General features: G+C 45.0%; 1 protein-coding gene across 1 annotated transcript in view; it reads left to right on the plus strand.

Moving 5' to 3' along the window:
* LOC140458126 (interleukin-17 receptor A-like) overlaps positions 1 to 3,350 on the plus strand; it is a 55,323-nt gene extending 51,973 nt beyond the window's left edge. The window contains exons 12-13 of the mRNA XM_072552233.1: positions 583 to 612; positions 1,480 to 3,350. Of these exons, the coding sequence (XP_072408334.1) occupies positions 583 to 612; positions 1,480 to 2,906 (1,457 nt within the window). The 3' untranslated portion in view covers positions 2,907 to 3,350. The remainder of the gene's footprint in view (positions 1 to 582; positions 613 to 1,479) is intronic.
* The last annotated feature ends 11,375 nt before the right edge of the window (positions 3,351 to 14,725 follow it).

A 14,725-nucleotide genomic window follows, 5' to 3' on the forward strand; every position in this document is an offset into this window, starting at 1 on the left:
CTGTAACATGCATTTTGTTAACACCAATTTGCAATAACATGATTGACGAATTGGGGACACTTCCTAAAGCACAAAGTTTTAAAGTGTGTATTGGTTATAATAACATGATTCTGTTCCCATTAATTTAAATGGTGCTGCCAACACACAATTTTCTTATAACATGGGATAGCATAAGAGCGGAACTACCGAGTTATAGCAGAATTGACTGTTAATGTTTCTCTGTACAAGTTGTTTGTTTTGTATATTTCAATTATTTTATATAACACTTTGTTCAGCCACACTAGCCATTCTTTATCCTTCCTTACTTTCCCCTATTTCTCACCATTTTGAACTTTTTAAAAGTATAGTACTTGATGCCACATTGTGACAAACTATGGTTAAGTCAAAGAACACATTCTATAATGCGCACAGAACCTGTGTTTAAAACATTTGTGTTCATTTGTTAACTGAGGAACAGTAGATTGAGGAACAAATTTTGTTCTTTTGGAGTGACAGATCTTAACAATCTGCTTGTTATTTTAAAAAGTTCTCACTGAAGACATTGATATCAAGAATTATAATTATCTTTTTTCTATCTTTTAGAAACAAAGTCGCTGCCTAAAATCCCAAATGGTAAGTTAAACAAGTTAAATTAGACAAGCTTTATATATGTAATATATGGAACAGAGAGGTTGTATTTGTGCATTTTCATCTCCATATGTTCACTGTAAATTCCTGTGTTCACATTTGTAATGGAAACTACTTGTATAGGTTATCCTGCTTTCAGTTTTTATTTTCCCTTACCACTGTCAATGGCAACAGGATGTAATAATGGCAGTGATTAATTTTGTAGAAAACAAAATAACGAAGGACAAATTGTCACTCTAGAATGATAACTGGTGTTTGTAACCCTAATCCGATAGCCCTCTGCCCTCTAGCCCCACGAAGACTCACATTTTGACTCCATGTATGAATTTGACACATTTACTTAAAATCTTTGTATCAAGTAAATAAACCTCTTTAATTCTTTGCCATTGATAAGTAGAACATGTCTTTATGGCAATGATGTGTACTAGTTTTCCACTTCCCCTGAAAGAACACTGCGGAAACAAAGAAGTAGATTTTTTAAAAATCAGTACATCTTAAGTTATTCCAAAATTGTCAATACCTGGTTACAGGTAACCTGGTAACTCGAATGTAATTCTAAACATCAATCTTCAGTTTAGCTTTCACTAGTTTTGAACTGGGGTTCTATTGTCACACTGTCTTGTTTTGATTTCAAATGTTCTGGTCTTTACTACTAGCCATTATCTGTGTTCATGTACAAAACACCTTTTATGTACCTTCATCTTCTGGCAAATTTATCATGTTGATTTTCATTCACTGTAACTAGCTGCAATTAATTCACTCATCAAAGATAGCCTGGTTTTCTTGAACCAATTGACAACTTATCATTTATTTCTATTTATATGTAAATGAATGAAACTATTTTTGTTCCAGATGAACCAGCGGTTGTATACCCAAAACTTCCACAAGTGAAAAAGAAAGTTCTGATCATTTATTCATTGGACCATGAACTCTACAAGAATGTTATCCTGGCATTTGCACAATTCCTAATGACTAACTGCGGTACCGAAGTAACTTTGGATTATTTAGAAGTTAACAAGGTTGCAGAGGTTGGGCATATCAATTGGCTCACATTGCACAAAAGCGAGTCAGACAAGATTATAATTTTATGCTCTCGTGGAACAAGGTTGAAGTGGGAAGCCATGCTGCGGATTAAACAGAACCAGATTTTGCTCAAAAGTGATGAGCGTTCACCAATGCGTGACATGTTCACTCCTGCCATGAGCTTGATTTTGCCAGACTTCAAACGGCCAGCTTCATTTGGGAAGTATATTGTTGCATATTTTGATGACATCAGCAGTGAAGAAGATATCCCTGATCCATTTAAGATTGGTGTGAAGTACAAACTAATGAAACAATTTGAAGAAATATATTTCCGAGTACAGGACTTAGAGAAGCATGAACCAGGGAAGACTTACCGCGTGGTAGGAATAACAATGGATGATTACCACAATAGCCCATCTGGTAAAAAATTAAAAAATGCTATTGAACAATTTAAATTGATACAAACGGAGCAACCAGACTGGTTTGAGAAAGAATGTATTCTATTCCCAGAGGAAGCAGAAGCTGAGCCAATCTTGGCTGATGAACATTGTGAGTTTCTACCAATGAAACAGAATATTGTTAAGTACAAACCCCTTGATGATATATCCTGTACAGTAAATGAAGTGCAAATTGTAAAATCAAGTGATGAAATATTTATGAGAAATCCAGTGGGTTTTGAGCATAAAGGCCAAGATAACAGTTTATCCCAAAATCTGATTGGAGTAGACAGTAATGATACACACGTTCTAAACATGGCACATGTCTTGGAACCACTGTGCAACAGGTCAGTATCTGGCTATAGTCAGAGTATGTTAAATTGTCCCAACTTAGGAAACTCAAAATCAGAAGGTGAACCACACTTAGAAAAGCATTGGATGCTGAAGAATGATGTCTCAGACTTCCCTCAGCACAGTTGTGAAGATGACATTACAATGAATGAAATCAGTGCACATTCAGGTGGTATTTCTCATGATGTAAAGAAGAGACTTGAAGAATTTCAGCAGATGTTATTTCTTCAGAGTTTGTCTTCACAGTATTCAACCAGGCCATCTGATTTGCAAAGTGGAGTTATTGGATATCCACAATCTCTCTATTCTGACAAAGAAGAGAGTGTAGATTCAGATGAAGGATATAGCTCCAAACAGTCATCCTCAGTGGTTGAAATCCCAACAGCAGGTGTGAGCACTTCTTCTGAAGCACTAAATGAATTAAAAATTCTTCAGATGGCTTTACTTAATGAAAGCATGTGTAACTGAAATAGGTGAATGTACAGAGCAAGATTGCTCAATGCATGTGAATTATAGACGAGCCATGTTGATGACTCCAGATAGTAAATATCAGCCCTACAAAAATGCAGGATGGTGGATTTTTCCTGTAGTTCATACATGTGTCACATAAAATCAAACACACAAGCGATCAGATAAATTACTTCAACACAAATAATTTGAAATGCTCTTCATATTTGCACGTTTCATTCCTAAGACAAATTATCACTGAGTCATCTGTAGCCAAAAGTGGATTCAGAATAAATTTTGCTGTTCTCAATGTAAGAAGCTTTACTCTGAATTTCAGCTCAGTGCATCTCTGTAAAGACAATAATGGCTGTTAAAAGCATTAATAGTCAATGTAATTACAAGCTGCAAGTTTATGATGTTTGCTTTTTTTAAAGTAACTTTTACAATAAATCTATATCAATCTCTGGTATGGTTTTCCTGTACCTTTAAATTTATACACTATAAACAGTTTTTCCATAATTCAGGCAATTTTGTGCAACATGATATAAAACTGCTATTGTACACTGTGTAGCAAGTTCATTATACCAAAGGATTATTCCATCAAAGATTTGAAGTAGGAAATGGCACAGGGCAGGGTGACACTAGGCACAAGGACATATGCAATGGTGGCCAAATCACAATATGGAGGGAGACAGCAGAGCACACAGACGCTGCCTGGCCCACCAGAATGCCAGCATAATCTACTCTCAATCTAATTGATTAGTTTAAGGTTTAGGGGGGGGGGGGGGGGGGGGTGGTGGGTGGAGGAGAGAATACACATGAGTGGTGTATACTGCCTGCCGAAGTGTCTGGGTCCAGCCCAACACTTTTGATAGAAATGCTAATAGTCTGATACGGACTCAAGAGAAAGGACTACTGGCTAGGGCTGCAGTACTTGTCAGTAAGAGTGATTAGCAGCCATTATTATAGCAGTGGACTTCCGTGTAGGGATTGAAACTGACAATGTCTGCGCTGAAACTGACAACGACTGCTGAAATTAACAAAGACTGTGCTGGAACTGAAATTTCTGTATTGAAATTATCAACGATTCTGCAATGTTTACAACAAACAAACTATGTTACAGAGAAAATAACGTCATCACTGACCTATAATATCACTAAATGTATAACGGTATATTGACATGTGCTCCTGGTTGAGAGAGGCATTGCAGCTGACACGGTGCTGTTGGTGTTTTTCTCTCCCCAGAGTTCCAGTATTTCCTTGTACAATAAATGCTGTCGTTGAACCTGAACTCTGACTCTGAGGCTGGTGATTTTCCCCATAACACTTGGCACTGCAAGCAGGGTTCTGATTACTGGTGCCCTGGTCAAAGGCCACGATTGGGGGCCGGCGTAAGAACCAATTTGTACTTGCAAGCGGGAAGAGTCAGACTGGGCCAGCAACACAGTTTAAAAGGTATACCAATTGCAATGTCTAATTTGCTACTATACAGAATTAAAAAACTAATTAAGTGCATGCCTGTGGAGAATAAGTCAAGAGTGTGCACTGGAAAAGCACAGCAGGTCTGGCAGCATCCGAGAAGCAGGAGAATCGATGCTTCGGGCAAAAGTCCTTCATCACTGTAACTGGAGCCCAGTTACAAGTGGAGTTCCGCAGGGATCAGTTCTGGGTCCTCTGCTGTTTGTAATTTTTATTAATGACTTAGATGAGGGAGTCGAAGGGTGGGTCAGTAAATTTGCAGATGATACGAAGATAGGTGGAGTTGTGGACAGTGAGGAGGCTGTTGTCGGCTGCAGAGGGACTTAGATATGATGCAGAGCTGGGCTGAGGAGTGGCAGATGGAGTTCAACCCTGCCAAGTGTGAGGTTGTCCATTTCGGAAGAACAAATAAGAATGCGGAATACAGGGTTAATGGTAGGGTTCTTAGTCAGGTGGAGGAACAGAGGGATCTTGGGGTCTATGTACATAGATCTTTGAAGGTTGCCACTCAGGTGGATAGAGTTTGTAAGAAGGCCTATGGAGTATTATCGTTCATTAGCAGAGGGATTGAATTCAAGAGTCGTGAAGTGATGTTGCAGCTGTACAGGACTTTGGTTAGGCCACAGTTGGAGTACTGTGTGCAGTTCTGGTCGCCTCACTTTAGGAAAGATGTGGAAGCTTTGGAGAGGGTGCAGAGAAGATTTACCAGGATGTTGCCTGGAATGGAGAGTAGGTCGTACGAGGATAGGTTGAGAGTTCTCGGCCTTTTCTCGTTGGAACGGCGAAGGATGAGGGGTGACTTGATAGAGGTTTATAAGATGATCAGCGGAATAGATAGAGTAGACAGTCAGAAACTTTTTCCCCGGGTACAACAGAGTGTTACAAGGGGACATAAATTTAAGGTGAAGGGTGGAAGGTATAGGGGAGATGTCAGGGGTGGGTTCTTTACCACTCCCACGGGCAGCGCATTCCATGCCCCCACCACTCTCTGGGTAGAGTTAGACTCATTGGCGACCTTTAAGCGGCATTTGGATAGGTACATGGATGGGTGCTTAATCAAGGTTAGAAGTTCGGCACAACATCGTGGGCCGAAGGGCCTGTTCTGTGCTGTATTGTTCTATGTTCTATGTTCTCTATGTTCTATCACAAATGAGGCTGGGAACCTCCAGGGTGGAGAGATAAATGGAATAAGTGTTAACTGGTTGTAAGAACCTGCTGCTTGTGCTGAAACAGCCAGAGGACAAGGTAGTTCCTGTCTCAAAGATCCTGCCCTAAACCGGTTGTTAAGAGAGGTAGGCCCTCCCCAACCCCACGTGAAGGTTGGGATTTGAAGTAGGAATTGAGGCACCAAGGCCACTAGGAGTACAAGTGGCAAAGTCAGGTAACATTGGACTCTGTCGGGGCGAACAACAGAGTCCAGTTAGAGTTTAAATTTAAATTTGGGTGCTGTTTTAATTTGTAATTTCCAATGTGGTGAGGAAGAGGAGCTGATCACTCTGACCAAGAGCCAAATCTCAGTGGAGTGTACGTTACCAAGGTAGGGAAGGTGGACACTGAGTAACTGTGATACCCTGTCTGTCCATTGTATAACGACAGAGCTTAAATAGTGGCAGTGCCCAGGAGTGTAAAGAGTCCCTCCAGTAGAGAGCACACCGGGCTAGAGGTAGGCTTCTGGGCCTATCGGAAGGTGTTGGGTCAGTAAAAGTGGCCAGGAGAGTAGACTAGTCCCGTTAGAGAGCACACCCCATTGAGTCAGTATTTCCAGCCGACCAGTTGCTAATGACTAGTAGTGGTGGCAGGGAGGGTAGACGAGTCCCACCGGTAAAGAGCACACCTTGCTAGGAGGTTGCTATGCCCATACAGATGATGCTGGGACAGTATTATTGGCCAGGGGTTGGGAAATCCCCAGTTGTTAGGAACACTTTACTATTGGTGGTACCTGGGGGTACACAGTCTGCTAAATGGCAGATCAAAGTTTTAAAGGGGATACTGCAGGTTCCCTTATTGAGAAATAAAAGAAAGGCTGACAGAGCAAATGAAGAAAAGTGGTTGGGATCCATCCCAGACATTAGCACAACAGAGAGAGTTAAATAGATAAACAAAAATGAAATAAAATTAAAAAGATAGGGGTAATGTTAGTGTGCCAATTAGCAGGCATAACTGAACAAGTAGGTGTCTCCACTGGCAAGTGGAGAAAAGGCTAAAACCGAATTGAGGAGTTGGAGAATAGGATAAAGGAAGAAGAACAAATATTAGAAAAAGTACAGGAGGAAGGGGCGATTGACTCTCTCCCCTCTTACGAAACTGTCCAGCAGAGACCAACTGCTCCCTCTGTTGGATGAACCATGCAAGAGTATAACTTAGCGCCCATTACCAGAGGAGGAACAGACTCACAGCCCAAAGCGAATTATAAACCCTTCACCTCAGGGGACAGGCAGCAAATTATGGCCTCCCTGGGCAAATTACAGCCCAGGAGCGCAAACACCATGTTCTGGGAAGAGCTGGATAGTGTATGAGTAGGGCACCAACTACACCTGAGTGACATACACCAGTTGGTCCGAGCAGCTTGCCCAGTGGATAAGTGAAGACAAGTAGCTGGCAGACCCAATGCCATAGCAACCAGAGACTGAAGGGGAGGATGGTGGAACATGCCGTTGCCCTCACAGCTGAGGTAGATGCCCAGGAGGCCCCCTTCGCCGATTTTAAAAGAATAACTCCAGAGGGTGCGAGGAAATGCTTCCACAAACTGGAGCAAGATCACGACCACTAAGCAACTTAAAGGGGAAGGAGCCAATGAAAATGGGAATGATTATTTAGGGCTATCAGGAATACTCAGGGCAAACAAACCCAGTTCGGGGGGACTGGCCATTCATGCAAACTTTTAGAGATGGGCTCTCTAAGCGCCCACCAAGCCATCCTGAAAATGGGAATAATAATGTCCCAGGATTATGATCTAGTTGAGTGGGCTAGCAGGGTGCAGGAGGCAGAAGCTCCTGCAACAATGGCAAGACCTGACAAAGCAGCCTACCGGAATGGAGTCAAGAGAGAATAAAACTATCCTGCCACAACTGTGGCTGGCAGGGACACTTTGCTAGAGAATGTAGGGTCCCACGAGCAGGGAACAATGTAAAATACTGCAGCCACTGCAACAGAATAGGACACATAGAGGCAGTGTGCTGGGAAAAGCTTGGGGCACCCTCAAACACCACCCAAAACACCACGGGACCAAGGGAACCTCGAGGTCAGCAAAGACCGACAACCAGCTGCCTGCATTTGTGATGGTAAGGGAGTATTTACATGCCCACAGTAATAGGAGGGAGGAAATGTGAAATGCTAGTAGACACAGGAGTGGCTGTATCCATCACAAACTTACCCTTACCCCACACAATTAAAATGATTCACTTAACTGGGGTAGAAGGGGATAAAACACCAGCTTACCTCAGCCAAACTACCCTTGTAGAAATAATATATAGCTCCCCATGAAATTCTATGTATGCCGAAATAACGAGGGCACCATAATGGGCAATGATCTCATGAGAGAATATTATGTTCTAATCGATTGTGCAGAAGGGAAATCGATTTGGCCCAGACAGGACAGTCAAAAGACCGAGATTGGGAAACTTACAAGTCACCTTGAAACTGTTAAAGTGGCTGCGATCACCAGTAGGGAGTGGAACCTCAAAAAGGGGGGATTCGGAGCCATCAGCGCCTCCGTCCCCGGAGCATGGGCAGAAACAAAGTTAGATACAGGTCGGGTTACGTAGACCCCATAAGGGTTCCTGGACTGGAGCATACCCAATAAAACCCGAGGAAGAAAAAGCAGTTGTGGAGATAGTGAAAGGACTAGTGAAACAGGATATCCTGAAAGAAATCACAAGTACAACTAATTTCCTGACATGGCCAGTAATAAAGCCTGATGGGAGCTACAGGCTCACCACTGATTATACAGGACTAAATAAGGTCACCCCCAAATTGCACCCTATTGTAGAGGAAAAAGCAATAACTGCAGATGCTGGAAACCAGATTTTGGATTAGTGGTACTGGAAGAGCACAGCAGTTCAGGCAGCATCCAACGAGCAACTAAATCGACGTTTCGGGCAAAAGCCCTTCATCAGGAATAAAGGCAGTGAGCCTGAAGCGTGGAGAGATAAGCTAGAGGAGGTTGGGGGTGGGGAGAGAGTAGCATAGAGTACAATGGGTGAGTGGGGGAGGAGATGAAGGTGATAGGTCAGAGAGGGGAGGGTGGAGTAGATAGGTGGAAAAGGGGATAGGCAGGTCGGACAAGTCCGGACAAGTCAAGGGGACAGTGCTGAGCTGGAACTTTGAAACTAGGATGAGGTGGGGGAAGGGGAAATGAGGAAGCTGTTGAAGTCCACATTGATGCCCTGGGGTTGAAGTGTTCCGAGGCGGAAGATGAGGCGTTCTTCCTCCAGGCGTCTGGTGGTGAGGGAGCAGTGGTGAAGGAGGCCCAGGACCTCCATGTCCTCGGCAGAGTGGGAGGGGGAGTTGAAATGTTGGGCCACGGGGCGGTTTGGTTGATTGGTGCGGGTGTCTCTGAGATGTTCCCTAAAGTGCTCTGCTAGGAGGCGCCCAGTCTCCCCAATGTAGAGGAGACCACATCGGGAGCAACGGATACAATAAATGATATTAGTGGATGTGTAGGTAAAACTTTGATGGATGTGGAATGCTCCTTTAGGGCCTTGGATAGAGGTGAGGGAGGAGGTGTGGGCACAGGTTTTACAGTTCCTGCGGTGGCAGGGGAAAGTGCCAGAATGGGAGGGTGGGTCGTAGAGGGGTGTGGACCTGACCAGGTAGCCCATAGGGAATGGTCTTTGCGGAAGGCGGAAAGGGGTGGGAAGGGAAATATATCCCTGGTGGTGGGGTCTTTTTGGAGGTGGCGGAAATGTCGGCGGATGATTTGGTTTATGCGAAGGTTTGTAGGGTGGAAGGTGAGCACCAGGGGCGTTCTGTCCTTGTTATGGTTGGAGGGGTGGGGTCTGAGGGCGGAGGTGCGGGATGTGGATGAGATGCATTGGAGGGCATCTTTAACCACGTGAAAAGGGAAATTGCGGTCTCTAAAGAAGGAGGCCATCTGGTGTGTTCTATGGTGGAACTGGTCCTCCTGGGAGCAGATACGGCGGAGGCGGAGAAATTGGGAATACAGGATGGCATTTTTGCAAGAGATAGGGTGGGAAGAGGTGTAATCCAGGTAGCTATGGGAGTCGGTGGGTTTGTAAAAAATGTCAGTGTCAAGTCGGTCATCATGGACCCTATTGTAGCAGACCCCTTCACCATTCTAAATGGCTTGGCTCATGAACACAAGATTTTTACTGTTTTAGACATAGCCAATGGATTCTGGTCTATTCCGTTATCCCTGAGTTCCATAATAAATTCGCTTTTACAGTAAGGAATAGGCAGTACATGTGGACTCACCTGACACAAGGGTTCCACAACAGCCCCACTATTTTTCACAGGGTGATAAGCAACATTCTCAAGAGACTAGATTTTCCAGAGGGTAGCACTCCCATCCAATATGTAGATGATATGCATTTTCAGTGCGAGCAGCAGCTGAGTTTAAACGAACCTGGAAGGCTACAGCTAAGAAAGAGCAGGAGCAGCAGGGGGAAGTGACGACGACCAGAGGGGCAGCCAGGACCCGCAAGCTGGTGTAGCGCAAGCTTACCTGGGTAGGTTTTTTTTCCCTATAAAAGCGCGCAGGAGAGGAACCCGAGGCACTACGGAGGTAGTGTTTCCCACCTGCCCTCCTCCTCTAACCTAATAATAAGACCCGTTGTGGTAAGTAGGTAAGTACTGCATTTTGCTTGTTCTATTTTTTAGAACTAGTTTGTTTTTTTTTAAAAGGTTACTTTTAGAGGGATGGCAGTGAAGGCAGTGCAATGTTCCTCTTGCAACATGTTTGAGGTGAGGGATGCCATGGTCGTCCCTGCTGATTACACTTGCAGAAAGTGCACCCATCTCCAGCTCCTCCAAGACCGTGTTAGGGAACTGGAGCTGGAGTTGGATGAACTTAGGATCATTCGGGAGGCAGAGGGGGTCATAGATCGGAGCTTTAGGGAAGTAGTAACTCCAAAGATTGCAGACAGATGGGTGACAGTGAGGGGGACTGGGAGGAAGCAGCCAGTGCAGGGACCCCCTGCAGCCGTTCCCCTCAAGAACAAGTATACCGTTTTGGATACTTGTGGGGGGGGACGACTTACCAGGGGTAAGTAATGGGGCTCAGGCCTCTGGCACGGAGCCTGTCCCCATTGCTCAGAAGGGAAGGGTGGTGAAGAGCAGAGCAATAGTTATTGGGGACTAGATAGTTCGGGGCACAGATAGGCGGTTTTGTGGGGGCGAGAGAGACTCACGTTTGGTATGTTGCCTCCCAGGTGCAAGGGTACGTGACATCTGTGGGCGGCACGGTGGCACAGTGGTTAGCACTGCTGCCTCACAGCGCCTGAGACCCGGGTTCAATTCCCGCCTCAGGCGACTGACTGTGTGGAGTTTGCACGTTCTCCCCGTGTCTGCGTGGGTTTCCTCCGGGTGCTCCGGTTTCCTCCCACAGTCCAAAAGATGTGCAGGGTCAGGTGAATTGGTCATGCTGAATTGCCCGTAGTGTTCGGTAAGGGGTAAATGTAGATGTAGGGGTATGGGTGGGTTACGCTTCGGCGGGGCGGTGTGGACTTGTTGGGCCGAAGGGCCTGTTTCCACACTGTAAGTAATCTAATCTAATCTAATCTAACCTCTGATCATGTTTTCCGGGTCCTTAAGGGGGAGGGGGAACATTGGCACCAACGACATAGGTAGGAAGAGGATGAGGATGTTAGGCAGGCTTTCAGGGAGCTAGGTTGGAAGCTCAGAGTTAGAACAAACAGAGTTGTTGTCTCTGGTTTGTTACCCGTGCCACGTGATAGAGAGTCGAGGACTAGAGAGAGAGAACAGTTAAATGCGTGGCTACAGGGATGGTGAGGAAGGAGGGATTCCAGTATCTGGATAACTGGGGTTCTTTCTGGGGAAGGTGGGACCTCTATAAACAGGATGGTCTACACCTGAACCTGAGGGGCACCACTATCCTCGGGGGGAGGTTTGCTAGTGCTCTTGGGGGGGGGGTTTAAACTAACTCTGCAGGGGCATGGGAACCTAGACTGTAGCTTTAGGGTGCAGGACCTGGAGTGTAGGGAGGTTAGGAACATGGCATCAATCTGAAAGGAGGGTACCTGTAAACGGGAAAGTGGCTTGAAATGTGTATACTTCAATGCAAGAAGTATACGAAATAAGGTAGGTGAACTTGCAGCGTGGGTTGGTACCTGGGATTTCGATGTTGTGCCTATTACGGAGACATGGGTAGAACAGGAACAGGATTGGCTGTTGCAGGTTCCAGGGTTTAAATGTTTTAGTAGGGTCAGAGGTGGGGGTAACAGAGGGGGAGGTGTGGCATTGCTTGTCAAAGATAGTATTACAGCAGTAGAAAGAGTGATGGAGGAAGACTTGCCATCTGAGGTAGTTTGGGTGGAGGTTAGAAATAGGAAAGGTGAGGTCACCCTGTTATGAGTTTTTTACAGGCCTCCTAATAGTCCGAGAGAAGTAGAAGAAAGGATTGCGAGGATGATTCAGGAGAAGAGTGAAAGTAATAAAGTGGTTGTTATGGGGGACTTTAACTTTCCTGATATTGACTGGGAAAGCTATAGCTCAAGCTCGTTAGATGGGTCGGTGTTTGTCCAATGTGTGCAGGAGGGTTTCCTGACACAATATGTAGACAGGCCAACAAGAGGTGAGGCCATACTGGATTTGGTTCTGGGTAATGAACCAGGCCAGGTGTTAGAATTGGAGGTAGGTGAGCACTTTGGGGACAGTGACCACAGTTCGGTGACTTTTAATCTAGTGATGGAGAGGGATAAGTGTGCATTGCAGGGCAAGAGTTATAGCTGGGGGCAGGGAAATTATGATGCGGTGAGGCACGAGTTAGGATGTGTGGATTGGAAAAATAGGCTTCAAGGGAAGGGCGCAATCGATATGTGGAGCTTGTTCAAGGAGCAACTATTGAGTGTCCTTGATAAGTATGTACCTGTCAGGCAGGGAGAAAAGGGTCGTGTGAGGGAGCCGTGGTTTAATAAGGAATTGGAATCCCTTGTTAAAGGGAAGAGGGTGGCCTATGTAAAGATGAGACATGAAGGTTCAATTGGGGCGATTAAGAGTTATAAGCTAGCCAGGGAGGATCTGAAGAGAGAGCTAAGAGCAGCAAGGAGGGGACATGAAAAGTCCTTAGTTGGTAGGATTAGGGAAAACCCAAAGGCTTTCTATAGGTATGTCAGGAATAAAAGAATGACTAGGGTAGGAATAGGTCCAGTCAAGGATAGTAGTGGGAAGTTGCGTGTGGAGGCTGAAGAGATTGGGAAGATACTGAATGAATACTTTTCGTCAGTATTCACTCGGGAACAGGACATTGTTGCCGATGTGAATATTGAGTCACAATTAATTAGAACGGATGGCTTTGAGGTATGTAGGGAAGAGGTGTTGGAAATTCTAGAAAGGGTGAAAATAGATAAGTCCCCTGGGCCTGATGGCATTTATCCTAGGATTCTCTGGGAAGTAAGGGAGGAGATTGCAGAGCCATTGGCCTTGATTTTTATGTCCTCATTGTCTACAGGAATAGTGCCAGAAGACTGGAGGATAGCAAATGTGGTTCCCTTGTTCAAGAAGGGGAGTAGGGATAACCCTAGTAACTATAGGCCGGTGAGCCTCACTTCTGTTGTGGGCAAAGTCTTGGAGAGAATTGTAAGGGATAGGATTTATGAACATCTGGATAGGAATAATTTGATTAAGGATAGTCAGCACGGTTTTGTGAAGGGCAGATCGTGCCTCACAAACCTTATTGAATTCTTTGAGAAGGTGACTAAGGAGGTGGACGAGGGTAAAGCGGTAGATGTGGTGTATATGGATTTTAGTAAGACGTTTGATAAGGTTCCCCATGGTAGGCCACTGCAAAAAATTCGGAGGTATGGCATTGAGGGTGAGTTGGAAGTTTGGATTAGGAATTGGCTGGCTGGAAGAAGACAGAGGGTAGTAGTTGATGGTATAGGTTCATCTTGGAGCGCAGTTACTAGTGGTGTTCCGCAAGGATCTGTTTTGGGACCATTGCTGTTTGTCATTTTTATAAATGACCTGGAGGAGGGGCTAGAAGGTTGGGTGAGCAAGTTTGCGGATGATACGAAAGTCGGTGGAGTTGTTGACAGTGAGGAAGGATGTGTCAGGTTCCAGCAGGATATAGATAAGCTGCAGAGCTGGGCAGAAAGGTGGCAAATGGAGTTCAATGTGGGTAAGTGTGAGGTGATTCACTTGGTATGAGTAACAAAAAGATGGGATACTGGGCTAATGGTTGGATACTTGGTAGTGTGGATGAGCAAAGGGATCTTGGTGTCCATGCACACAGATCTTTGAAAGTTGCCACCCAGGTAAATATTGCGGTGAAGAAGGCATATGGCGTACCTGCTTCTATTAGTAGAGGAATTGAGTTCCGGAGTCCTGAGGTCATGTTGCAGTTGTATAAGACTCTGGTGCGGCCTCATCTGGAGTATTGTGTGCAGTTTTAGTCACCATACTATAGGAAGGATGTGGAGGCACTGAAACGGGTGCAGAAGAGGTTTACCAGGATGTTGCCTGGTATGGTAGGAAGATCGTATGAGGAAAGGCTGAGGCACTTGGGACTGTTTTCATTGGAGAAAAGAAGGTTTAGGGGTGACTTGATGGAGGTGTACAAGATGATTAGGGGTTTAGATAGGGTTGACCATGAGAACCTTTTTCCACGTATGGAGTCAGCTATTACGAGGGGGCATAGCTTTAAATTAAGGGGTGGTAGGTATAGGACAGATGTTAGGGGTAGATTCTTTACTCAGCGAGTCGTGAGTTCATGGAATGCCCTGCCAGTAGCAGTGGTGGACTCTCCCTCTTTATGGGCATTTAAATGGGCACTGGATAGGCATATGGAGGATAGTGGGCTAATGTAGGTTAGGTGGGCTTGGATCGGCGCAACATCGAGGGCCAAAGGGCCTGTACTGCGCTGTATTTTTCTATGTTCTATGTTCTATGATATTGTCATTGCCTCAGAGTCCAAGTCAGGACACCAGGAAGCTTTATGTCTAGTATTACAGGAATTGACAAACACAGGTTAGCCCCAACAAACGTCAGCCCCACAAAGGTACAAACTGGCAAAACACAAGTCTTATACCTGGGACACCTCATATCCCAGGGACTCAAAGAAATGCCAAACGACTGCAAGAAGGCAATCCCACAGATGCCACGACCTGCCACTGTCAGGAGAGTCAGAAAGGTCACAGTGCTATTCAACTACAGTCGGAGCTTTA

Source organism: Chiloscyllium punctatum, chromosome 32 (assembly GCF_047496795.1).
Source record: "Chiloscyllium punctatum isolate Juve2018m chromosome 32, sChiPun1.3, whole genome shotgun sequence".
Taxonomy (NCBI): Eukaryota; Metazoa; Chordata; class Chondrichthyes; order Orectolobiformes; family Hemiscylliidae; genus Chiloscyllium; species Chiloscyllium punctatum.